Source organism: Platalea leucorodia (genome assembly GCF_965183815.1).
Source record: "Platalea leucorodia genome assembly, chromosome: 4".
In the NCBI taxonomy this organism is placed as follows: domain Eukaryota; kingdom Metazoa; phylum Chordata; class Aves; order Pelecaniformes; family Threskiornithidae; genus Platalea; species Platalea leucorodia.
Window position 1 is genome coordinate 50,953,284 of NC_138826.1, and position 25,872 is coordinate 50,979,155.

General features: G+C 38.4%; 1 protein-coding gene across 1 annotated transcript; it reads left to right on the forward strand.

The window, feature by feature from the left end:
- Window positions 1–4,027: 4,027 nt before the first annotated feature.
- SHISAL1 (shisa like 1) lies at window positions 4,028–21,177 on the forward strand (the record flags this gene model as incomplete). The annotated part of the gene is made up of 3 exons (XM_082309162.1): window positions 4,028–4,094; window positions 12,929–13,142; window positions 20,850–21,177. The coding sequence occupies 3 exons, from the start codon at window positions 4,028–4,030 to the stop codon at window positions 21,175–21,177; spliced, it is 609 nt and encodes a 202-aa protein (XP_082165288.1).
- Window positions 21,178–25,872: the final 4,695 nt, after the last annotated feature.

Genomic DNA, 25,872 nt, shown 5'->3' on the forward strand with positions numbered 1-25,872 from the left:
AATGTACGTAGCAGCAGAGTAAGAGCTAGAATGTCACGGTGTGTGAGTAAAAAGTAAAATCTGGCGTAATGATCTGCTACATATATCTGGTCCCTGCACCCGATGTCCGTGGTGAGGAGGGAGGTTAAATGCAAACGAGTTCAGTTTCTGTAGTGGTGGTGGTGAGATGAGAAGTTAGAGTGCAATTGCAGGCTCTTCGTCGGCAGAAACAAAAAGCCACCCACCTGCTGTGTCTCATATTAACGTCTGTTCTCCTTGATCATAACGTTACAGCACCTTTCCTTTGAATGTTGCTCTCTTTGAATCATTCATTGTTGCATCTTTTGCAAGGGAAAGCAATATTCCTAATGTCATCCTTATTCTGTGAAAAGATAGCAAAGCACTTAAAAAGCATGAGTAAGGACCATTTCTTCTATTTCATAGTAGACCTGTTGAAACACAGAGTGAAAAAAAAACCTCTAAAACTGTGATTCCTCAACCATTTCTTTAGTCTACTTTATGATGTAGCTGCAGAGATACTTGTGATTGCTAGCAGAAGGGAGGAGGTGATGTGAGGCTGGGAATCTCAAAGGATATGGAAAAGGATGGGCATTCTCCTTCCCTCCACAGTGACCACAAATAAGCTTAAAATGGTGCATTAAAAATTAAAATTGGTGCATTAGACCACCCTTCTAATCGCTGATTTACAGAACTAGAAAGAAAACGTAATCTCTTAGCCTCCAGGCTCTCAAATTTTATTTAAAAAAAAAAAAAAAAAAAAAAAACAACTACAACCAAATTTACCTTTCCTCTTTCCTTCAAATGTAATTGTATAATTTTAAAGTGCCCTGTCAGTCTTTACTAATAATAATCATAAAAAATTATTCAGCTAGTTCACCGCTAATTACCATGTTTCTATCATGTCTATTCTGTGGCCTAGCATTAGGAAACACTTTGTACGATCTAGATGCTTTCTTTTAGTGTGCCACCTGTTCTCCTGCCCATCTCTTCCACCTGGCTTAATAGCTCAGAGACATCCTCATGATACTGCACTAAATATGACTGCTTTAGTAAGACAGCAGCGTGTAAAAAAAAAAAAAAAATTCAAAATGGTCAAGTAGTGAATGGTTAGCTGTATCTCTGTCCTCCTAAAAATGGTCATATTCAGTTTAATGATCACTGAAGCAGTAGTTATAAAATCGGAGCATTTCCCCATCATCACAAATATGTATGTATGTATACATATACACGGATTCTGTCACTCTCCTGGCCTTTGATGTGTGGCTCTGGTGTTTTAGTCTCTCGCCCTGATCTTCCCAGCTGGCACTTAATAAAATACAAGCATCACAAGACTTGGATTAAAATGCCAATTTCATTGTTGCCAGTTCTATTGGACATAATTCAATAAATCTTCCCCTCCCTGAAAAGCTTCTAGATTTCTACATGCAGTACTGATTAAAAAATTACTAGTAAGGCTGTATGTACTCAATTACTAGCAAGACTGTATTTTTCAAAAAAATATGCATCTTACTTCCAGTCTGAGTTAATCTTCCATAATTCATCTGCCTCCCCCCCCCCATCATTCTCACTGCCTGGTCAAATTGCATGCTACTAAGTAAGATACTTTATGGAAATCTACTATATTACTACTATCTTTAAGCTACCTTCATCAACAACAACACTGAGAGAAATAAAATTTACTTTTATATAAGCCCACAGTGATATGCATTAATTATATTACTCTCCTTAATTATTTATTAATTGGATTCTATATTAACCATTCCATTAACTTTCTTTAGATCCACATCATGCTCACAAGCTTGTAATTACCTGGATTATCTCATTTACTTCTAAAAATGTTCTTAGGTTTCTTCAGGTCCTCTGAAAGCTGCCATAGTTCCCCAGCAAACTGAAAAAAGGATATATATGTCCCCCAGCCAGCTCTTCTAGAATAACTGGATACAAATTACACAGAATTGCAAATATCAAATTATGAACCTTAGTATCAACTCATTAATGTCATCCTAAATTATTCTTGATATGGAAATATTTAGTAGTCTCAGCTATACCAAACATCTGTCTCTTCCCTGATACACAACAGAAGTGCTTATTGATCTCTTTTTAATTAACTGTTACTAAAGCCAAGATTTCCCTCTAGTAATGAATCACGATCAGAATTCCTGCAGCTTTGGTTTACTCAGGAAAAAATCTTTTTCCTTTTATTCCTAACAGTATTGGCAATAGCTTGTTCTTTGTATCTGTTTTTCTTGATTAAACTCCTACATTCTTAACTTCTGGCTTGTATTCTGTATTACGCTTTTTTATGTAATTCTAACTTTAAGTGTGCTTGGTGTTTTAACTAATACGATATTCCTTCTGAAAAAAGGTGGCGGCTTTTTCAAACAGGATTGATGCTTAGAGAAGTATTCTTAATTAGCATTCATAGTTTTCTGCACTTTTTTTTTTCCCTCATGGTGTTATGGTTTCTAATTGTTTTCCCCGTGGAAGAACTGACTTATTTTAAAGCTACAAATACAGTGGTTTGTATGTTAATCATGTTTGCAGATAACAGTATAAACTATCACGATTTATCGTACAAAAGTTACACTGATTTTTAGGTTTGTGACCTGTTGTTTTTCATATGCTAAGGTGACTTCTTAGAGAATCTGCTTGTTCCAGACACAGCATTTTTTTGTTAGTGAGAAATCTTTTGTATCTGCAGGCTTTGTAGATAGCACTGTCTCCCCCCTCCTGTGCCCACATATGTTACTCAGAATTTAGTTATTCATGATAATGTCGATTTTCACCCGCTCCCCTTTGTTACATGCAGGTGCAGTTGTCCTGGGATTTTAATTTGATTCAGTAGATTGTAGTAGATACCTATTAGTAACCTAGTATTTATACGATACAGCACTGATTTCATAAGCATTTGGCATCATGTTGATCTTGAGCTGTCAGGAACAGTGTAATTTTTTACATAAATTGCTATTTTCCTTTCTTTTTTCCAAGTTGCTCCTTTATAAACACCTTGGAACAATTTTTTTTAACAACTCAAGAATTCTGCTCACCCCACCAGCTTTCAGCAGCACCACCTAGGCTTTCTGGTTTATAGCCCAAGCGCCCAGTGGTGTTGTACAAACCAATAAATTACCTCTTCGTTATTCTCTAGTGTCAATGTGAGCTCAGGATGCTGAAGACCTTATGTGTCCAGCATTAGTCTGCATTAGCAGTGACAACAGGATAGGGTACCAGACGTTCCCACTGATGTTGATGACAACACTTGCGGTGGGAGGGAGCCTCTGCTAGAGCTGTAGAACGTGCAGCTGGTGACGTTGAATCAATGCAGATGTAAGATGCGTTTGGACTCGCCCCGTTGTGAGGCTGTTCTGCAAAAAACGAGGATAGCCTGTTTATGATGACTGCCAGCCAAACTGCATCACATCTCACCCTCATTTCTAGGAAAACAAGAAATTATCCCATGAAATTCTCTGATTCTAATGAAAAGACCTTTTTTTAAATGTTTCCAACCATCTCAGTTGCTCGACCCACTTTCTGAACGACTGCACCCTCTAATGGGGTAAAACAGATTGACTTTCAAAGCAGCCAATTTATTTTTACATTGTTTGTATCCTTCTAGTCCTTATAGGCATAATACAACAGCTCATTCTTGTGACAGTAAAACAAGCGCGCTTTTGCTGAATGTAGATTGTAGATTACAGGGGAGGTGTGAATATCCCATAAAGACTTCATGTAATTCGTCTCTACTCTGGGTTAATGAAAAGTATGTAAATAGCTGTATACATTCATGGTGAAATGAGAAAGAAATTTTAACAAAATCGTAGAAAGGAGAATTTATTTCACTTCTAAGTCCAGAAAAAAAGTACGATTTTTTTTTTTTTTTTCTTATTGTGTGAAGCCATCTCATTTTACCAAAGCTTTGTGGGTAAGTAAAAGTTTGAACAATGAAAGTGAGATGAAACAGACGCTTAACCATGATGTTGCATCTTGTCAAACAGGTAATTCTCTAATGGACCAATGAAAGCCAACGATGACAAGTTGTGGTCAACAGTCCTTAAATGTGCTGATGGTTCTGCTTTCATTACTCTTGTCAGCAGGTAACTTTTATACTTTGAATTCATCTTTCACTGATGCATGCCACAGGGAAAAATTAGTTGCAATTTAATACTGGGTTCCTACAAAACAAACAAGATCAAATGGATTTTTAATTGAGTAATAAATAAATAAAGCCTCTTCATATTTAAGAACTGGAAGCTAGAATTTTAAATGCAATTGAAAATTCGGTTTAAGAAGGAAAAGGTGGTGGGACACTGACATGGTAAAGCAGGCTGAAAGTTTAAAAGAAACAAAGCTACTGTTTTGATATGCTAGTTTTTCAGCTCCTCTAAAAGAAAAAAGCAAGCTCTACACCACCGTACAATCCAACCGTTTTGCTAAATAACCATCTATTGGAAGTAGAGCAAGTCAGGTTCCAGTTGTGTGTTTTTATATGTGCACACAAGAGTATGTAAGCATGTGAAGGACTGAACTTGGAATTTCAGCTATTCTTGCGATGAATACATGTTAGATACAATATAAGTTATATATATTTAAAAGAAAAATGCATGACATCATGGTATGCAAATATTATGTTATTTTCCTGAATCTAAAGAATTGACCAGACCAGGGAGTGGTTCCAGAGATTTTTCTCCTAATGCTTGGTAGATCTGCCCTAGATGTTTACTACCAGCACACAGAAAGGATTTGTGCAGAAATCTGCCAGTTGTTAGACTGAGAATTAGTCAAATGCTATGATTATTAGTAGCATTTGTTCTTCAGGAGTTGTTTATGACATTAAGGTTTTCTGTAATTAGGAATGAATATTTAAAAAAAAAATAATTAAAACTGGTTTTAGTCCAAATAGGTTTGATCCTATGAGTTTTTAACTCTCAGTAGAACCTCTTTTATCGTCCATTCTTGAAGCACTTTTTAATCCAAGAAGACATTTTTTTTCCCATCACTGCTCCTTATTCCCTTGTACTACATCACATAGGCATTATATATCTTAAAGTATCCTTGTGCTCCACTAAGAGTTGGTACTACTCTGTCTGCATAATGCTTGTAATATTCAGTGTTAGATCCTCACCAGTCCTTTTGCTAACAATTTTATAATATTATCAACTAGACTGCTTCTCTGCCTAATCTTAAAACACTCTTTTCCTTTAGAGTCCTTGCACTGATATCCCAACGTATGGCGCTGCATCCCTAGTTATGTAACTACCCTCCTCCTATGTACTAGAATCAGGCCACAGGGGTTGTAGCAGGTTAAAGTCATTTCAGAAAGCTATTTCCCTCATGCATGAATGAAGCCAGTTATTCAAGAAGACTTCAGTGAATGTATCCCAGTGATCAAACATCACAAAACTTTTCCAGCTGCTCCAGTCTCTTGTGTTGACTTTTGTTAAGTTTTCATACTTCTACCACTCTTTATAGGGGACTTCTGCTAGAGACCTCCTGAGATCCCACTTCTCCAACCATTTTCCTCAAGATGATATGAATATCTATGTTCCAGTTGAATGGGACACTGTGATTACACTGTGTGTGCAAATAGAAGTAGTCAGCAACTGGTATACATATACACTTATTCCCTCAAACCCAGACATAAAGCCAGTGTTCTGATATTTTTTTCTCTTAGAAGAAAAGTACTGCCTCTGAAGGCAGTTACTCTTATTTTAAAATAAAAACATTACTACTACTGTTTTTATTTGAAACTAATTACATATATCTTTTACTTCTTATATAATTTATTTATTAACATCCCAAACTATGCCTTTGTAAATGTGTACCTTATCTTCTTGTTGCTCCTTGGCTATTAGTATTTTATTATCTGACAACCATTATTGGCATGTAGAGTACAGGCTTAACTCGAAATCATTACAAGCCTTTCATGCTAGCCTAAATCTCCTCCTTGGGGGAATTTTACTACTGACATCTGTAGGAGTGGGTTTAGGTCACTGCTAACTCACGCACTTTTTACAGGATGAAATTTATTATTTACTATTTTGCAGCCAGCATGAATGTAAATTTTTTTGTCCAAGACAGGTCAGCTTCCATAAAGGAAAACTACTGGCTTCATGGAGTGAGAATGACAGGGGAAAAAATGGATGCTACTCTCACTGGAATGACATGAACATCATTTTTAAACTGACCTGAACTGAAAATCTAATGGCCAGACTCCTTTTGAGTTCCCTAAATTTACAGACTTCTGTCTGTAAGATGATGCTTTACTTCCAAGTCTCTGATATATTAAGATTCACAGTCTCAGTACTTAGTTTCTAAAATCTGTATGCATGGTTGAAAACCGCATTTAACAATTGGAAGCATAACTTTCACCGGCTCCACAGGCGGTGTGAAAGCAAGGGCACCAGTAACAGAAAAGTTCCCAGAGCAACTGTTGGCAGAGCTGGGTTTTCGTTGTGTCAGAAAAGGAGAGATGCGGCGACAGTGGCAGTGGAGCAGAGGTGTGGTCAGATACCAAGGTCATGGCTCAGGATGAGGATGAGGTTTGGTAGCTTTAGCTGTGTGGTTAGGAAGGGGATGCAGTTGCCTGGCGGGGGCAAAATGCTCTCAGGGCAGGGACAACGCTGAAAAGAAAGGCTTCAGTTCGGAGTAGGTAGGCTGTGGCTCCATTTAAAAGAAGGATGAAATTGGATTGAGAATACTGAAACTTCAGACTGATTTCATTTCAATGCTATCAAGATCACAACGGCATGCAATTTTAGGATTTCTGAATGCTTGCTAGTTGTACTGCCCGCACAAAGAATGCATAATAAAGGGAGGAGCAGCATGCAGTCATGCCAGAATCCCCTTTCTGACCGCTATCTCTTAGATTTGCTTTGCAGTAATGTTGATACTTATATTCATTTAATGGCTTGAAACAGATTTATAAAATCAGGAATGACGGCAAGGCTTATATTAACAAGCAAAAATTGACAGATTATTTGCACGTTACAGTATTTTTTCTTTGAAGTAGGAAATGAACATCCATATAGCAAAATTATCAGAGGATCTCAAATGATTAGCATTGTGCGAAGTAAAATGCATACATGTGAATATTTCTGTGGATCCATATGGAAAGCTTATGAAGACCAGCCATTCTGAAATCCTTGGGGCTTTAAAAATTTAGTAGCTAAATTAAAAATTTAATCAGGATTACACAGATCTCTAACTGTGAACAGATAGGGAAGTAACAGTTTGAAGTACACTGGCTGTTTACTTTTTAAGGTAGAGTAGGTAAATCTTAAAATGAGCTTAAATCAGTCATTTGAAGCATGACAGACTATTCTTCTCTCAAAATTAGTAGGAACAGAGCTAGGAGCATCTATAGCACTTACCTGTTCAATAATACTTTTGAAAAATAGTATGAAAATTTGCACATGCAACTCCACTTCAGAAACAGCTGCCATCTTTACAGACAACTTAAGAGCCTTTCAGGTACAATACTTTTTTCTAAAGTATTTCTGTAGAAATAGGGCTCTTTAATCATCAGGATTTAAGCAAAGTTATTTTCAGGAAAAATATATTTTTTTTAAAAATTACGCTTTGTGTATTGGATCTCTGATTCTCAGAGAAGCAAAGACAGCAAGTAAAATTACACAGATTACAATAAATTGATAAAGTTTTTTCACTGTGTGCTAGGTCTGGCTGGGATGGGGTTAATTTTCTTCACAGCAGCCCCTATGGTGTTGTCTTTTAGATTGGTGACCAAAAAACAGTGTTGGTAACACACCAGTATTTTAGCTATTGCTGAACAGCCCTTACACAGGGTTAAGGCTGCTCCTGTTTCTCCTTGTGCACCCCAGCAAGGAGGATGGGGTGGGCAAGAGCCCGGCAGGGGACACAGCTGGCCCAGCTGACCCGAACTGGCCAAAGTGATATTCCCTACGGCATGCTCAGCAATGAAACTGGGGTGGGAGCTTATCCAAAAAGTGCTCAGGGACTGGCTAGGTATCAGTCTGCTGGTAGTGAGTGATTGCTTTAGCATCACTTGTGGGTTGGGGTTTTTTTTGTTGTTGTTGGGTTTTTTTTCCTTATTCATTTATTAAACAGTCTTTATCTCGACCCACGAATTTTCTCGCCCATCCCACTGGGAGGGGGAGTGAGCAAGCAGCTGTGTGATGCTCAGCTGCCTACCAGGGTTAACCCACCACACACTGACTACGAAATTCAGACTGTAATTCAGTCATCGTGTTATGCTCTTATTTGTGCGTTTATTTTAATCACTGACACACATTTTACTATTTAAGGATTTGCTTAGGACTACATTTTATTACAGACATCACTCCTCCTCTGACCTGATGTTATCTTCATTCTCCCTTCGTTCTGTAGTCATCCTTCCTCCAGTTTTCATCCCCAAAGAAGTTTGGGGGTTGTTTTCCTTTTAAAATGGGCAAAGGACACCTTCACATGTGCTGTTAAGTAAACCACTTTGCAGTGACGAGCAAGCTAAACTTCTTAGGGTCCTATAGCCCTCTAGTGCATTTTCACAATGCAATGTCTCTCAGAGCACTGAATAATTTCAGAAGCATGGAAGTATTCGATTGTTTATGAAACATAAAGAACTAGTTTTAATTCTTATAACATGCACTAGATGTACATAGAAGTCAGGTATAACCTTGCAGGGCTGCTGTTCACTTGTGGTAGCTTAACACGGGTGTAATTCACCTAAGCTAAGTTGTAGTAATAACATAGGAAAAATGACATTTTTGCTATCCTGTTATTTGCAAAGCTAGTTCTAGCAATAAATATCTTCCATTAAAATGTCCCAAACTTGAAACTACCATCTATACTGGAGGCTTCAAAAATTACTAACATGTAAGTAGCTCTAATAATGTAGCTTTTAAAAGGAAAAATAATATATCTTTAGCCATAAAAGGCATTATACCTGCATTTTGAAAAAAATGGTGATTTTGTTGATAATGCATTGTAAACAAAATTTGTGTTGCACTCCGAGGCTTTGCAGGTATCAAAGAAAATTGTTTCCTAGGAGCAGCTGATATAATTCAAGTGCAGATATTCCAACTAAGAAGGAATAAGTCAAGATGGCTAAAAAGTGAAAACTGTTAAACTGATCAGTTCAGATCAGTTATATTTTCTCTACGTCTGGAACTGAAGTAGTACATACATTAAGCCATCTAATTCTGATAAGAAATCTGTAGGTTTAGTGGAAGTTATCCCTCAGCTGGATAGGGAGAACACTGGACAAGGTGGGGAGAAAAACCCCAAACACAAATGCTCAGGACATAAGCAACCCCTAAGGGAGAAGAATAGAAAGATATTTTTCTTACTAGAGAGTTTATTGCACAGCTTTTTCAATATAGCACCTATGTATCTTCCTTTGAAGCATCTGAAGCTGGCCATCTATCAGAGAAGGGTTAGATGGGTGCTCCTCTGCTGGATACTGTAAATAAAAATACCGTGGATAAACATCACTATTGGAAGTGCAGTGCTACACTATGGAGGCTACCCCTTCACTTGCATTTATTAGGCCCAATAATAGGACTTACTTTCTGTTTGTTGACATCAGGCATAGACTCACCTGTTTTCCTAGTAATGACTAGTGGAACTACATGCATTGTAATGCATGTAATGCACCCTTGCAAGCTGATATCAAACATTTACAAAACACTTAGGGACCTTTATGGGTGCCTAACCGTGTGCATCTAATGCCATTTGACTTGCCCTAGATCACCCATGTGTGCACCAAACCTACAAGAGACCTGCATCTCCTCCACTGAAAGCTGGAGAACAGACAGGACAGCCTAGGGAAATCTTAGCTGGCACTGGAGACCTGTATTTAAGTAACTGAATCAGGCTCCTATTCTTGTTAGAAATCAAATAGTTAAAAGTTCTATTTAGCTTGTGAATTTCTCTCATGCCACATGTCTCTTCCATTATTTTCTAGATTTAAGTTTTCCAAAAACAAATGATATGTAGTTAAAACTAAAATGACAATGGGACAGACTGCAACCTCAGCAAGTTTCCTGTTGGTACAGAAGTGGGAGGAGTGGCTGATATGCCATAGGGGGGTGCTGCTATCCAGAGGGACCTGGACAGGCTGCAGAAATGGGCTTACAGGAACCTCATGAAGTTCAACAAGGGGAAGTGCTAAGTCCTGCATCTTCCTGGGGAGGAACGACGTCAGGCACCAGTATATGCTGGGGGCCAGCTGGCTGGAAAGCTCTTTGTGGCTCCATTAGTAGGAATGCTGCCAGCAGGTCGAGGGAAGTGATCCTTCCCCTCTCTTCATCACTGGTGAGGCCACACCTGGAGTGCTGTGTCCATTTCTGGACTTCCCAGTACAAGAGAGAGATGGAGATACTGGAGAGAGTTCAGCAAAGGACCACTGAGTGATGAATGTGACTGGAGCATCTCTCACACAAGGAAAGGCTGAGAGAGCTGGGACTGTTCAGTCTCAGGAGGAGAAGGCTCAGGGGGATCTTATCAATGTATATAAATACCTGAAGGGGGGAATGTAAAGAAGACTGAGCCAGGCTCTTTTGGGTGGTGCCTAGTGACAGGACCAGAGGCAATGGGCACAAACTGCAACAGAGAAAGTTCCCTCTGAATGCCGAGAAACACTTTTTCATTGTGAGGGTGACCAAGCACTGCCACAGATTGCCCCAGGGAGGTTGCAGAGTCTCCATCCTTGGAGGTATTCAAATGCCTTCTGATTCTGGGCAATGGGCTCTAGGTGGCCCTGCTTGAGCAGAGGTGTTGGACCAGGTGACCTCCAGAGGTCCCTTCCAACCGCAACCATTGAGTTTTTTCAAAACTTAATCAGTCCTGGAACACTTTCATTATTGCTATGTTAATTAAGAGGGGGTGCAGGGAAGTAAGTACTTGTTCAAACAAACATATGGTCATGCAGTTGCATGCTGTGTGGATTTTGCAACAGAATTGAACATGCAGATTTGTTGCAAGAGTTACAGAGGGTTTTGAAAACCTAAGTCTAAAGAAAGACAATTTCTTTACTGATTATAGCATCCTCAGATTTGGAACACGCGTTTTTCCCAGGCAGGGCAAGAACAGATATGTAATTAGTTTTCTCAATATCTATGTTCCTTTAGAAATAGCATTCTTCTAGCACTTTCAGTTCCTGACTGAATTAATCTACAAAAGGATTTTCTGTTCTGTTAAAATAATGATGACAGGTACGTGCGTGCGCACATGCCAGTGTGTGTATATATATATATAAAAATGTAAAACGTTTAGAGTGGTTTTCCTTCACTCGGAGGGCAGTATAAGTTACCTTGTTTTCTCTTCAGTTTAGTACTCTGTTTTTTGTTCTAGGCTCCCTCTATACACACAAATAAAGAAGTCATCTCCACTGTCACAATCCTTGAAATATGACTAGACCTACAGAAAGAGAGTGAGAGATTCTTGATGTTACTACATTTTACAAAATTGAGAAACAAAAATGTTAGGAATAGGCTTTTTTAAGCAACATAGAAAGAAATGAGGATTAGATGGATAAGGTGCACAGATGCAATTACAGATCAACAGGGACTATGTGCAGAGAGATACCATACAGTTAAGCTAAATCCATGCAAGTCATTATCTGTAATCTCTTGTACTGGTAAACTGATACAAAAATCATACACCAAGTTACAAGGGTTAATTCTGTCAGTCTAAATTGAACATCCTTTATTAATTGGTGTAACCTTATGAAGTGCAGCTACCCACAGCATCACTGTGCCTCTTTTCTCTAATCAGAGTAAAAACATTTCACTGCTAAGAATATTCAGACTCTTGACTTCTACATTTCACTTTCCTTAGAGTGTGAGGCCTTTGGGCCTTACAGTACCTGTAATCTTAAATGATGCTGCAAGGCCTACCATAACACAAACTGTAAATCAGTTAAAATGCTGGCAGTATGTGGAACCAAATATTGGCTCTCACAGGACTTTTCAGATCAACAGGAAGTTGCGTGTGGTTGCTTGTGACCGTACTGGAAGGGATCTGTACCCTGCCCCTCTGCACGGTAGATTAGCGCAGGGAAACTAAGATGATTACACAGCTTCCAGTTCAGGGCTGTTTGCAGCCAGTAGGGTTAGAGCATGGTCAGAGAGCTTGCATCTGCCCACAGTCTTGCCACGTAGCTGTAACCACGGCATGCCTGTCGCCACACAACTATTGGCCTCAAGTCTGCATTCCAAGGATATATAGAGAGAGCATTTTTTTTCTTTTTTTTCCCAGGAAAATTGATGGTGAAATCAGTGTGACATATTCCCATATTCCTGTAAAAAATGTTCTCAGAGATTTAATAAACACTTTACGTGAGAATTTATTAAAGGAGAAGTGTAGGAACTCCCAGGAATAGCTGTATTAGTTCTATCTATTTGCAAATTCAGAGTTGTTCAGATCTGTTACACTCTTTTGTAATTACTATTTCTGGCAGAATAATCCTTATCAAAGAATGACCTTTACAGTTGAGAAGATATGTTCTGCCAAGAACACTGACTGTAAATCAAGTGCCATCAAACTTTTATTGCAGTTTTTACATAGACTTTTTGTTTTTGTGAAGTCATCCCGGGAGAATCAAACATTAACATTGTTGGGTATTTATGGATATCCATATATTTAGAACAGCAGTATGAAAATGTTTCCCTAAATATTTTTGTGCTTCTTGGCATGGAGGGCATTTCTTCTCTTCCCTTAAAAGAAATAATAGTAATCAGAAACATAATAACAATAAAAGTCAAAATACAACAAGAGGCTAAATATTGTAACCTTTTAGTACTAAATGTTATGATGTTGAAAGTTCTGAAATATTAATGTTTTTCAGAAATCAAACAACAATTGTTTAAGCTTAACCAATGAAAAATTATAGTTCAAAACATACAGATAACACAAGTGACTCACAAAGCCAATATTGTTCTTTGTTTTACAGTGTTGTCCGCACACTTTCGGGTCTGCGAGCCATATACGGACTACAAAGGTCGCTACCACTTTGGTTTTCACTGCCCCCGTCTTTCTGACAATAAATCTTACATCTTTTGCTGTCACCATAACAACACAGTATTTAAATACTGCTGCAATGAGACAGAATTTCAGACTGTTATGCAGATGAACTTAACAGGGAACGCAGATGGATATATGCATAAGTAAGTAAATGAGTTTTAAAGTACTCTTCACCAAACTGTTCCTGGCCTAATAACATAGTCTGAGGTATACTTAATGATGGAAGCAATTAGAATAATTGCACATACAGAAAAACATTACTAAAAGGTTTTTGCTGTTACAGAACTCCTAAAAGAAAGGATATTTTATCTCTGCTTTCTTTGCTTTGACATGGGCTATAAACATTGCTAGGAGAGTGTGTACGTAAAAGTTGCATATAAATGTAACAAATACAAAGTTACATATAAAAGTTACAAAAGTCTCTCCTCCTACCCCAGTCTGATCCAAACTATGTTTAAATGTATATCAGTAAAAATAAACCCCAGAGCTGTCCGCAGGGGAGAGAGGGAGTGAGTTGACATTTTCCATATCAACCCAAATGCACTATTTTGAATCTCTGATGTTTTGAATATAAATCTCTTGTAATCACTGACCTTGGGGAACAGAACATATTTGCTTCTATGCCAACATTGTGTGGTCTCCTTGCCTGTTACCTGGGATACTTCCATGTACTGCTGGGGCCTGTCCTCTAAGATAAATGTCAGTAACTTTTTTTTCTGAAGAACTAACAAGTAAGCAAGTAGATCTCTGTTACTGATTACCTATTTAGGATGACAAAATCTTCACTTGTGGTCTGTCTCCTATTTAGTATTTGACATTCTGGCCACGCTAATCTGCTGCGATTTCTCTTGGTGCAGAGGGCAACTTTCAGCTGATGTAAACCCCCAAGGTTGAATTCTGATCTATCTGCTTTCCCCGGACATTTTATTCTGGTACCCAGCCCCTCCAGGGCAAGGAAGGGGCAGGTTAAAGACAACTGGAATTCCAGTCTGTTGATTTTTGTTTACAACAGGGATTTTAGCGTTTTCTTCTGCCGTGCAAAAGTCAGTTGGTGTGTTGTCATTCATTCCTATGGAAGCAGGTGCAAGGCTGCTAGGAGGCTGTGGTGCTGGAATACTGATGTTGGCTCTTTTAACTCACTGTGTGCAGCTGTGTCCAGCAGCAGGCAGCTCATGGAGTGAGAAAACTGTCGTCTTCCTTAACAACCGCCCCTCGTACAGCTCTGCCTAGAGAAGTTTGAATCTTCCATAGATGTAGAAGTTGCATTCTCTAACTTTACAGGTGTTAAAGTAACAATCACCTATTATAAAGAGGTCTGTGTACTGTGTAGTGTAAAAGAAAGACAAAAATAGACTCTACACATCTAAGATACCTTTAAATCAACGTGGATCTGTACTATTTTGTTATTGTATGTGCAGCTATGTCCTTGAGGTGAAATTTCCTTGCCTTGGCCTTGTAGTGCATCTGGGAACATCATGAGAACATATCACACAGAACGCTGGGGAGACACTTCAAGTCTAACAGGCACATTAAAGGCCATCCATTTTCTCCACCCTTTGTGCAGCCCAGATAATCCAGAAACTGGTAGCACCCTCACCTGGGGCTACCCAACTCTGCCAACATATATGCCTCCCGGCAACCTGGTGGAGTTTATACCCCAGGATGCCCCAGTGCCCCCGTGCAGTGCATACTCTACGTATGGTCTGTGGTAAAAGTAGGATGTGTTCCCCCTTTGTTTACTGGGGTGACCATGCTACCACGGCAGCAATCTGATGCCTGCCCGAAGAGAGGTCCTCACAGGACACTCAGTACAGAAGGGCTGTGCGCATAGTCGCAGGCAGAGCCAGAAACTGCTTCACACTTAGAGTGATAAAAAGAGAGTCTCAAGAATGTTCTAGTGTGGCTGTTGCCCCTGCACTTTCCCAGTTCTTTGTCTTGCACACACACAGCAAATATGTTTTATTTCTTCCCTTACTCTTCTGCACCAACACTGCTGAGCAACCAAGTCTGCCTAACAGGCAGCTTCGTCACAGAGTTTGGGATGTTACTGGCCAATTGTAGTTTAGCCAAGCAGAAAGCCAATGCCTCTGGTTTTTTCCCAATATCTCAGCAGCTGCTCCACGTAGTCATGGCCAGAGCTTGCTAAGGCAAGGCCCTTCTGTTCTTCCTTTCACCAACAACCTGAAACGGACAGGGCAGTCAGCCACTTTCCAAAGCAGACATGCACAGAGGGACAGGTACAGCCTGATTGCAAAATATGCCCTGGGATGTAGAACATTTCGCTGCCTCCTGCATTCTCTGTTTGCATGCCCACTCACATCTGTATATGTATACACACAGAGAAATAAATATAGGGCTGTTCATATTGTAGGGCTGTTGTGTGTGAGCAGTTCCTCAATGGGAAAAAGGTAATTTGGTATTCTATGAACTACAGTATTAATTTTAATTAAAATATTTAGAGCATAGTGTAAGTATTATATTAGTTTTCATTTAGCAATTTTTTTTTTTTTTTTTTTTTTTTTTTAAAAAACTCACCTCATTCAGTTGTGATGGAGAAAGCTACTTCTGTAGTCGGAGAATTTCCTGTGGACATTAGCTATGTGCTGATCTTTTGCAAAGTTATGTGAAACCATGCTAAATACAATAAAAAGCTTCTGGAGGTGTAGCTTAGGGAAGTGCAAGAGTGGAGCCGGTATTGCCTTTTTGTAACTCTCTGAATCATCACTTCTGATAAATCAGTCAGGGCCAGGAAAATGAAGAGACGCTAACTTTCTATGTAAAACTCCACCAGTGTAGTGAGACAGAGGGAGAGAGATCTCCTCGCCCTGGGCTCACTGAGGTTGGTAGAAAACTGCCTGATAATATTAGTATGCTGTGGAGGGGCAGAAAGAAGTGAAGCCTAGATGCCGACATTAAAAACATTGTAAAAAGCATCTTACTTAACATACTCTGACTTTATTTAACATATACAATAATTTAACTTTATTTGGATTCTAATACATCCAGGGTTCACTTTACAGTAACAAAGTCAGCTCTTTGTTTAGATCTAATTTCACACACCACTGAAAAAAATTCTGATGAAACCTGTTGTACTGTGGCTGGAGAAAATGATTTAGGGTATGGGAATAGCAATGAACTGAAAAAAAGGATTATAGTTTTCAGGGAAGAGTGATTCAATATTGTTATTTGGTTTATTTCAATATTATTATTTGGTTTATTTTTCCCCTTAGCCATTCTTATGATCATCAAAACAAATTTCTTGTTTTATAATACCGTTGAGGGAAATAATTAATGAAGTGACTTGTAACTTCTTTGTCGTGGCACAGCTGAAAAAACATGTTTGTCTTCTGCTGTCACACAATATAACTATAGCCAGGTTTATTTACATTTTTTTCCATTACTATAACAAAAGATTTCTATGATTTATAAGTGCAGAATACTGGGCTATTATATCTTTGCGATCATGCAGATTAATCAGTCTGTAATATTTTCGAATGTGAACAATTCATTTAGTATTAAATATAGACATACCAATGATATCTAATGGACAAGAAACGTTCTGCCATTGAAAGTATTTTTCCATAAAGCTTCATCTAATAAGTTGTTTAACTATTCTTAGAAATAGTGTTTACTTGAACCTAGCATTCATACTCTCTCAGATTTTCTGTTATGAATGTTTTGGTGGATTATCAGCAGTACCACTATGCTAGGGTTCCTTAATCTGATACAGGAACTGTGTTATGGCAGTCTGTAATGCATCCATGTTTTTCCTTATCTTTTATTCCAGTTTTTCAGGGTTGAATGGCTTTTGCACACCATACTATGACATTGCACCGAAAGCAATGTGAGGATAGAATAGCACTATCTTTATCCATGTACAGCATGTCCCCTGCAGAGCTGGCATTTCCTTAAATATCTCCCAGAAAGTCATCTTTACAAGAAAGAAAAAAAACTTATTAATTCGACTACCAACTGTTGCAAAAAGATGTAATTTAAGTGGGAAGACCTCTTAGGTACTACAGTAACAGATTCTACAGGAAAACACAGGATTGGACAAAGGCCTTGAGATAATAGTAAAAACAAAATAGGAAAAAAAAAAAACACATTTAAAATGTACATGCAAAATCTGCACAGATTTTCTCAGTGTTAGAAGGCATTTGCTAGGATATAAGTTTTTGCTAGTGTTACCAAGGCATTTGCTAGGATGTAAGCTTGCATTTCCTTGGGGCAACTACTACTGCAAGTAACAACCCCGTTTAAGGAAAACAGGAAAGAAACAGTTTCCATGGGCATCTGCCCGCATTTAAACTCTGCAGCTGTAGAATTCTGCTCACAGTTGTTTTGATTTGTTGTTTTTTTAAGCCTGAATTCCCAAATGAATTATTTTCTGTTCATGTGCTGCACATAAAAACCAACACACTCTTCTAAAAAAATATAGCCTGGTCCTAACCTGCTTGTCATCTGTCTCAAAAAGTTAATGAATTAGATGGAAGGAATCACATGGGTAAGAATAATAATAAAAGAACCTGTCTTTTCATTTGTGTGTAGGGATGTTAGAGAAATCTAAGCAGGATTCTGTAGATGGAATAGGAGGAGATGGGTGGTAAAAGTATGTATTGTTCTCAGAGAGCCCAATTCAAGGCTCCCTGAAGTCAGAACAAATCTTATCGTTTACACAAGTGGGCTCTGTATCAAGGCTATACCATATATACATCATATTTCTGTAAAAGATGAAGTATCTTAAAATAATGAGCTATTAAGCTTTTCTGATAGGTCCATAAATTACCCTGTTTCACAGAGAAGCTAAAAGGAAATTGTCTTGTAACTTTTACTCTATAGATTTAGCTTCTAAATTTGTGGGCCAGCAGCAGCAGAGGACTGAGCAACATAACTTTAGAAGTAATTTTCAGTGTTATATTGCTAAACCTCGTGTTGAGCCTGAACAGAAACCTCCAAAATGACTGATTGGGAAGGGCAGGAGTGCTAGCAGGGCAGGGCAAGCTTTCCAGCTGGGGAAGGGGAGAGGAGATACAACTACACCAAAACAACTTATTATACTTGATTGTCCTTGTGAAGGAACAAACCCCTATAATTTGAATCTCAGTACATCTGGAATCTGTTCACACTTTATTTTTAATTGAAATGAAACTACTGCACAAAAGTACAGGAAAATCAGACTGCAAGATGAAACTGTTACAATTAAATCATTCAGTTCAGTGAAATGAGAGCAAGTCCTAGGAGTTTTTTGATTCCTAGTTCTTTTCTTAATTTGTAGGGAAGTTTTAATTTTTACTGTAATTAGTAGTCATCGGCAAAATGAATATTTTCTACCGTCTTAATAGTTTGAGAAACAGAAAACATCAAAGTATGGAATTTCCCTCTGTGTTCAAAACATACCACTTACTAATTTTGCTTGTGATTTTTCACAAGGCCCTTTTGATAGTGCTGTTGTCCCACTGTCTGTTAATTAAAGCAAAGCAGTCTCTCATTTTTGTACTTGTGAGAAACAGATGTTATTTAGAAGGAGCAGATGGATAACTCACATACGGCATGATTAATAAATTGTTACTTCAAATTGGAACACTCAAAATAGCTCTAATTTTTGCTAACCAAAATTTTGATGGGTGAAACTAAATACCTAAAATACAAACAAAATTCTTTTGAGTTAACTATAAGAAATGTTCCTGCCTCTCACGTTGTTGCCAAAACAAAAATAACATGTTTTCTAATATTTCCATTCTTACTATAGATCAAATACAGCTCACCTGTTTGTAAAATAGATCCTATGGGCATTAGTGATGAAGAACAGGAGTTGTTACAGTGGATTTCTTCCTGACTTCTCCAGCCTTCACTTCCCTTTTATTTATATTAGCAGAAGAGTTTACCCCACTAGGAATAAATCCACTGAAACTCAAGAGTAGCACTGTTGAGAAGCCTGGATTAACCAGATCTCGTTACATTTTCAAGTGCCTGGACTGCAAAGATTTTAATGCATTAGAAAGGTCTACCAGCTGTTGTGTGAAGTTAGGCGTGTGTATGTGTACGTCTTTAGTAGAGGCAAAGATGGTCGAGTTAAGGGTTTTCAGAAGTACTATATTTTGTCTACTTCTAATCCTCCTGGAAACTTACTGAAAGTTTTTTAAAATACTAGGCTTGCGTAATCCTAAAGTTACACAGGCAGGGACCCATTAACAGCTCTACCTTCCTCTTGTTACTTACAGTTACTTGCTATGGAATCTCATTTAGTCTAAGCACGTTATGTCTGTGTAGTGGAAAAATCATTCCCTGGAGAGGAGAATCAGTCTCCTTAAGTGCTGACAGGCAGCAACACAGAAATTAAAATTCTGATTTCTTATCCGATTTCTTGTTTAAAATCCTGATTTTTTCAAAGTATAAAATGAAAGAGTCATAGAAAAGTTTAAATGGAAGTGAAAGTTCCAAGCAGAGACTTGAAATGTTTTAGATCCAAAAAGGCTTGGGACATGTTTTTAAAATGTCAAAATATCTTTCTGGCTTGCATCTATAATACGACTTCTTGGCCTTTTTTCTTCTCACAACGCTTCTGTTTGGATCAATGTTCTGATAAAATACAGTTCCCTTAAAGTTTCTCTGAAAGTCTGTGAAAGAGAGCATGTTTGAGTGTGTGTTCAATTTTATTCATGTAAATTCAGGTTCACGTAGATGTGGGCAGCCCACCTATTACTTCATTTTTCTCCAAGACTGTCTTCCTAATGACTTTTTTTACTAGTGTCCCTTCTGCTTGCTCTTGTTTTTACGGTGTCTGGTACACATACTTCCACATTAGCTCATAGGTCTAGATTAGCCTTCTTCGCTGTACACCTAACCACCTCATTCTTACCCATTTCTTTCCTTCTCTGTTCTGACCTCATCCTCCCCACTCATGCAGTTTCCAATCCAAACTGTATTTACACCTGACAGTCATTTTTCTTTTAATAATATTGCATCTCCAGCAGAGCTTTAGCACTTCTTCCCCTTTTTGATCTCCAGATTCTTGACCCCTTATACCTTTTCCTCCTCCCCCCCCTCTTTCTTTTTATACCTTTAGTCACCTGTCATAGCTTTACAGGTCCGTGTACCATGTCAGCAGCTGATAGTTTTCATGGCCTTTACCTATATATACACATTATAGCTACAGCAACACATAGATATATAAATGTAGTACCTATTTTCCTTCCTGTGGAATGCATTGTATAATGTGATCTTGTCAATGTTCTTCCTTCCTAAATTTATTACCAGCAAACTAAGGGATCTTTAGCAGTTAAATTAATTAAATTCAAAGCAAATCCAAGCACATTAAACACCTTTTAAGACGATTGGTTTATAATGCATGTCAGCAGTGAATGTTTTCAATAGTATGGACACTCCTCAGTCTCAATTATTACACCATATTTTCATACGGTTACCCCTCACTCTCACAAATGCTCTGTCACTTTTGGTAGGGTGGCTCTCTGGGAGTGAGAATTTGCAGAACAAGACATACGACCGATCAACCATGTACGTATCAGCGGTCTCACTTAAAGCATTGAAGCTAACTGTAAACCAAATTTATGTGCTGATACAAATACATAGATGAGAGGGAGAAATAAAAATGTTTGTGAGACAGGTGGCCTTGGTTTTTAAAAACCTCCCATGTCATGCATATAGCATTATTTAGATTAAAATAATAAATAATTTTTAAGGACACATGCTTTCGAACAAAATTTTTGTTTCATCCGTCTATATGTTATATTTATATAATTAATTAAACAAACCACCTTGATAAACTAACACGATGACCTTTTACCGATATATGGGATAACTTTTTTGTTTTCCCTTTTTTTCTTTCACAGCAACTACAGTGCACTGTTAGGAGTGTGGATCTATGGCTTTTTTGTGGTGATCTTGCTGGTACTGGACCTTTTATATTACTCTTCAATGAACTATGATATTTGCAAATTTTACCTGGCACGGTGGGGAATCCAGGGAAAGTGGATGACACAGGGACAGAGCCGATGGATTAACCCTGCTCAGGATCCAAGCCAAGTACAGACACAGCCTCAGCCAGAGACACAGCCTCAAACTCAGCCACAGCCTCAAACATCACAGACAGTACATACTTTAAAAGGAGATGCTTTAAGCCCACCCCTGATGTCTTTTCAGAGTACATCTGCCTGGTAAGTAAGTTAAGCCATATTGTGATATATTTTTTGACTCTGTTGTTTTGTAGTGTGAACTATCACCTGTATTTGGAAGTGCCTGTAAATTCAGGCTGAACAGCACCATTTCTGCACATAATTCTTTATATTATGAACTGTCTTACAGAGTTACTGCTTAGGAGTGATTTCTTACTCTGGAATATGTTAAGTCATCTTTTACTGCTGCTGTCAGAGAAGTAGATGCTGCCATTTTTCAGTGCTAAATAGTTTTACTACTCTGTGGTACAAATAAACTACAAATCTTTGTTCTACATCGACTGTTATAAAATTAATGTTAATTTGTTGTCAAAGACTAATTGCTGTGTGTATCTATGTATCTGTTGGTCTGGTTTTAAAAGATTGTATAAATAGCAACACTGAAATAGCTTCAATGCGAGATACCACAAATCCACACTATTTGTGGCATGAGACACAGAAACAACGTAAAAACCAGGTTAGGTTTTTTATATGCATAGCCAAAAAAGCATAGCTTGATCTCATTTGACAGAGTGACACAAGCAGGTTATTGTAAAGTTAAGTGCTACAAAACCAAAACACCACCCCACCCCACCCCACCCCCCAAAAAAAAACCCAGACCAAATGGGAAACAGATACTTCAGGAGCAGGCAGAACATGCAATATAAATTGAAGAAACTAAATACTGATAGCCATGGGACAAAATGACATTGAATGATTTTGGACTGTTTTTACCAATGAACACAGAAGCAAAGGAAGAGAGCTCAATAAAACTATGGTCTGAATAAGGTGTCAAGAAAGGTGGGGGCTTGGCAAGAGAGAATAAAGATTTGGAAGGGTGCAGAGAGGGTACAGAGTCACCCGTGTATTTTAGTAGTTTTCCAGAAGGCTGTGTGCTGATTTTTGGCAAAATAAAGTGATCTAAGAATGAGTAGGGTAAAGGAGAGCAGTTCCTGAAGCAGTAGAGCATGTAGAAGCCACAACGTTGATCTTGGTCTGAAGCCTTTGGGTAGCACTGTGTTGCAGATGGGATGATGATAGCAGTAGTCGTTTTATTTCATAACTTGCCCTTTAATTTTAAGTGTAAATCTAGAGCAAATGGGGTTGAAGATTTTTCGTAATAAAAAGGTAGTGATAGTTTGACCCAGGGAGAAGGATCAGGGAAAGAGGAGGTCGTTTGGTATAGTAGCTGGTACTGGATGTATCCAGTGCAGATCGAAGTTAAGGACCATTCTAGCAGGCCTTGTCCAAACAGAAGAGTCTAACAGTGCTACTTAAGATAGAGACTTGCTTGTGCTTAGTTGTAAGCACTCTTCTTTTCACTTCTTCTTCCTCTTCTCTCCTTTTTTCTTCTAATTCCTTCAGCTTTTTTGCACATTGATTTCCCAGTCTTCAGTCAGAATTGCCATACAGGTTAAGACCAGCGTTTGTAGTACAAAAATTGTATTCTAGCTTAATATGTGTGTGTATATATAAAAATATAATGACTGCATATATACATATATACATATATATACACACACACACATAAAAATATTAGCCTGGTTATACCACTTGGTAATTCCACCGTACTATTATAAATTAAAGGAAACAATTCAATAATTCTTGAAGGATTCTTGGCCACTTTCTGTTACTGACTTTTGTTGTTCTGTTTCTTTGCTTTTTTTGAAGCATTAAGCGGGGAATGTATGTTAGGATCAGGTGAGCATGCCCCATATGCTCCTTTTCCTGTGTTTGCAGGAGATGAGCATTGATCAGTCACTCCAGTAACCCTCACCCCTTCCCCAATGAACCGTCTGTCTGTGCTCCCTTCAGTTCTCATAAAATTGTTTCGTTTTTTTCCTAATCCTTTCATTGCTCGGTGGAAGAAATAAGTAGATGTTTTCCTTAGCAAAACCATATTTATCCTTCGTATTTCAGCATGTAAAACACGACAAGAGATGCCATATTTTCAAACTTATAACCTGCAAATTTTGAAACTCACAACCCCTTAACTAAGTGCATAGATGACTCAGTCTGAGTTGGATACCTAAAAAATACCCAGAAAAAGGTAGTAGGCACTGGTGGTCACAGGCAAGATGTTTAGCATGTGAAAGAGGTTTTTGAGTAAACAGCTCCCTCAGACAATGATAGACTTGTGTACTACAGCAATTGGAGTAAGAGGAGGTTGCCTGGCTATTTATTTCTGCATTAGATAATCTGCAGGTTATATACATGAAAATATGGTAATTTCGCCATATAGAAATTAAGCTTAGTTTCAGAGTCCGGTTCTGCTGCAGTCTGTATTTGATGAACGACGTCAGTACTGTCTTCTCAAAATGTAATTGTACTATCAGTGAAGAAGTGCAATGGAGTTACTGGATTTATAGTGTCCATCACTGGTTTTAAAATTAACTGATCACTGGTTTTAAAATTAACTGATCTATTAATATCTTTTTGTGGTTTAGACCTGAATTTCCATTATTCTATATGATGACACCAACCTCTTAGATGCTTTGGTAACAGCAGGTTTCCAGTCTGTAAAACCAACTTTTCAGTTTGTGTTGGCATTTTTAATGTGTCCTAAACTTATCCTGGCTTTTCCCTCCATAGAGAAAATAAGCATTTTTCTTTAGCACCTCAGAAACACACTTATGTATGTATATTGATGGTATCATACCATAAGAACAGTTCCTGTTTACAGATGAGCTTTTTGAAAATACAAAATAGATTTTTTTAATCCTGTGAGATACGCATACATCCCAGGGCATAAAAACTTAAATACTGTTAAAAACATTTTCCAAACCAGCTTGCTAGTTTTCATGATAACAGATGTTGTTGACGTTGTTAGCTTCCTGTACTACATCTAGCCTAATGCAGTTAAAAAACATGCCCGTTCTAGAAGACACTACACGATGATAATATGAAAGTGATTCTTGCACATCAAGAATCTCGGCAACACCAAAGACTTTAGGTATCCTTATTGCAGAGAACTGACAGTGTAAGAAACTATCCCAAGAAAGACGGCAGGATTAACCTATAGTTTGTAAAGCAGTTTGGGATCTTCCTGGATTAAAAAAGTTATGTAAGTGGTTTTTATTTTATCATTTCTTTTCTTGTTTTAGTTTAAATGCTATGAATTGGCAATGCAACCAACGACTGAAACAGATATGTCAGAGAGAAAAATCAAGCGAGTCCTAGTATATAGTGGGTAGAACCATCCCCAAGATGTTTAAACATTTTGTCATAGCAGATCACTTTATTATTTACTTGAGACAAAGAGGACCATGTATAGCCATAATATTATTATAACTAAAGAAGTCTGGAATCCATTATACATGCTGCTGGCTGCTCTGCAGAGGTCTTGCAGTGTTGTTGCAAGGACAGGAAGGAAAATCATTAATCTCGGAAACATCAAGCCCAATTCAGAATAATGTTGCTTCATCATGTAGTATATGGATTTTGTGGCCCAACTAATGTTGATTTCTTCTTTAGTATGGAAACCATCTGAGGGCTGTCCAAAGGCCTGCGTGGTCTGAAGGTCCTGGTGGATGTACCTTCCGCAACCCAAACGCCGTCACAGACTGCAAGCGAATGAGCTTAAACGGTTGTGGCTTGCCTCACGGTGGTTGCTCCAGGTCATGGCTGAGGTGCATGAGCTGGGCCCCCTTCCACGCTCACTGGTCCCTGTAAGAACCTGCAGCCTGGTTAGCCTGAGCGAGCTTTTAACAGCTGGGGATCAAACAGCAACAAGCAGCAGGCAAATCATTACTACTGCTCAACAAAAGTACAAGCCAGGGAGGCAAGAAAATGAAATATTGTAAGTTGAGGAATCAAAATCCTCACTACCGAAAAAACTTGTTCTCACAACCACAGGAATATTGTTAATTAATAATGACTAAAAAAGGTCACATAAGAGAAAATGTGGGCCAGGGCAGCCTGGCAGAGTTTCTCCAGCTTCTCCGTGGCTGTGCTGTGTTCTAGATGTGAGAGGGGAACAGGTGAACGTGATCTCTCTGCCTTGCTCTGGTGATGTTAAACTCCTCCCCACCTCCATCAAGGATGCAAATCACAGGGAGTACTGTCTTGAAATCTAACTTTTGCCTCTCTGTTCCCTGCCTTTCTGCACAACGGCATGCAGAGGCAATGTCTGCTCTGTATGTGATCATATATGTTATGCTACGTGACTCACGGTTTTGGAAACCTGCTGGTTGTCCAGAATCAGGAACAGTATCAGCCCAGCAGGGTAAGCCCGTGCTTATTTCCTTTATGCAGTTGGAATGGGTTAGATAAAAGCAAGTCTATTTTACTTCCCCTTATTAGATGTTGCAATCTGCTTTTTCTGTGAATTCCTCTGAGTCATGTTGCCTTTCGGACAACAAATAGAGTAGTTTTTAGCCTGCTGCTATTCACCTGCTACTTGACACCTCTTCAAATGACTACCAAAGCACTTCTAAACAAAGAGAGAAAAACGCCTATAAAAATATTGGCAGAGTTTGGAAGCCAGCAGGTAACTGAGCATGTCCACAGCAACTGTGAAAAAACCACAGGGAATAAATACTTTGCTTCTGGCTAAAAAGGCTACCTGAAAGAATGCCCTTTGATACCAAATTTTGAAACAGGATACAGACTATCACTGGAGTGAAATACCCACATTCACTAGGTCCTCTGCTTCAATAATTTGAGAGCTGCACATGCAGTCTTGCCTGTGTCACCTAGCTTG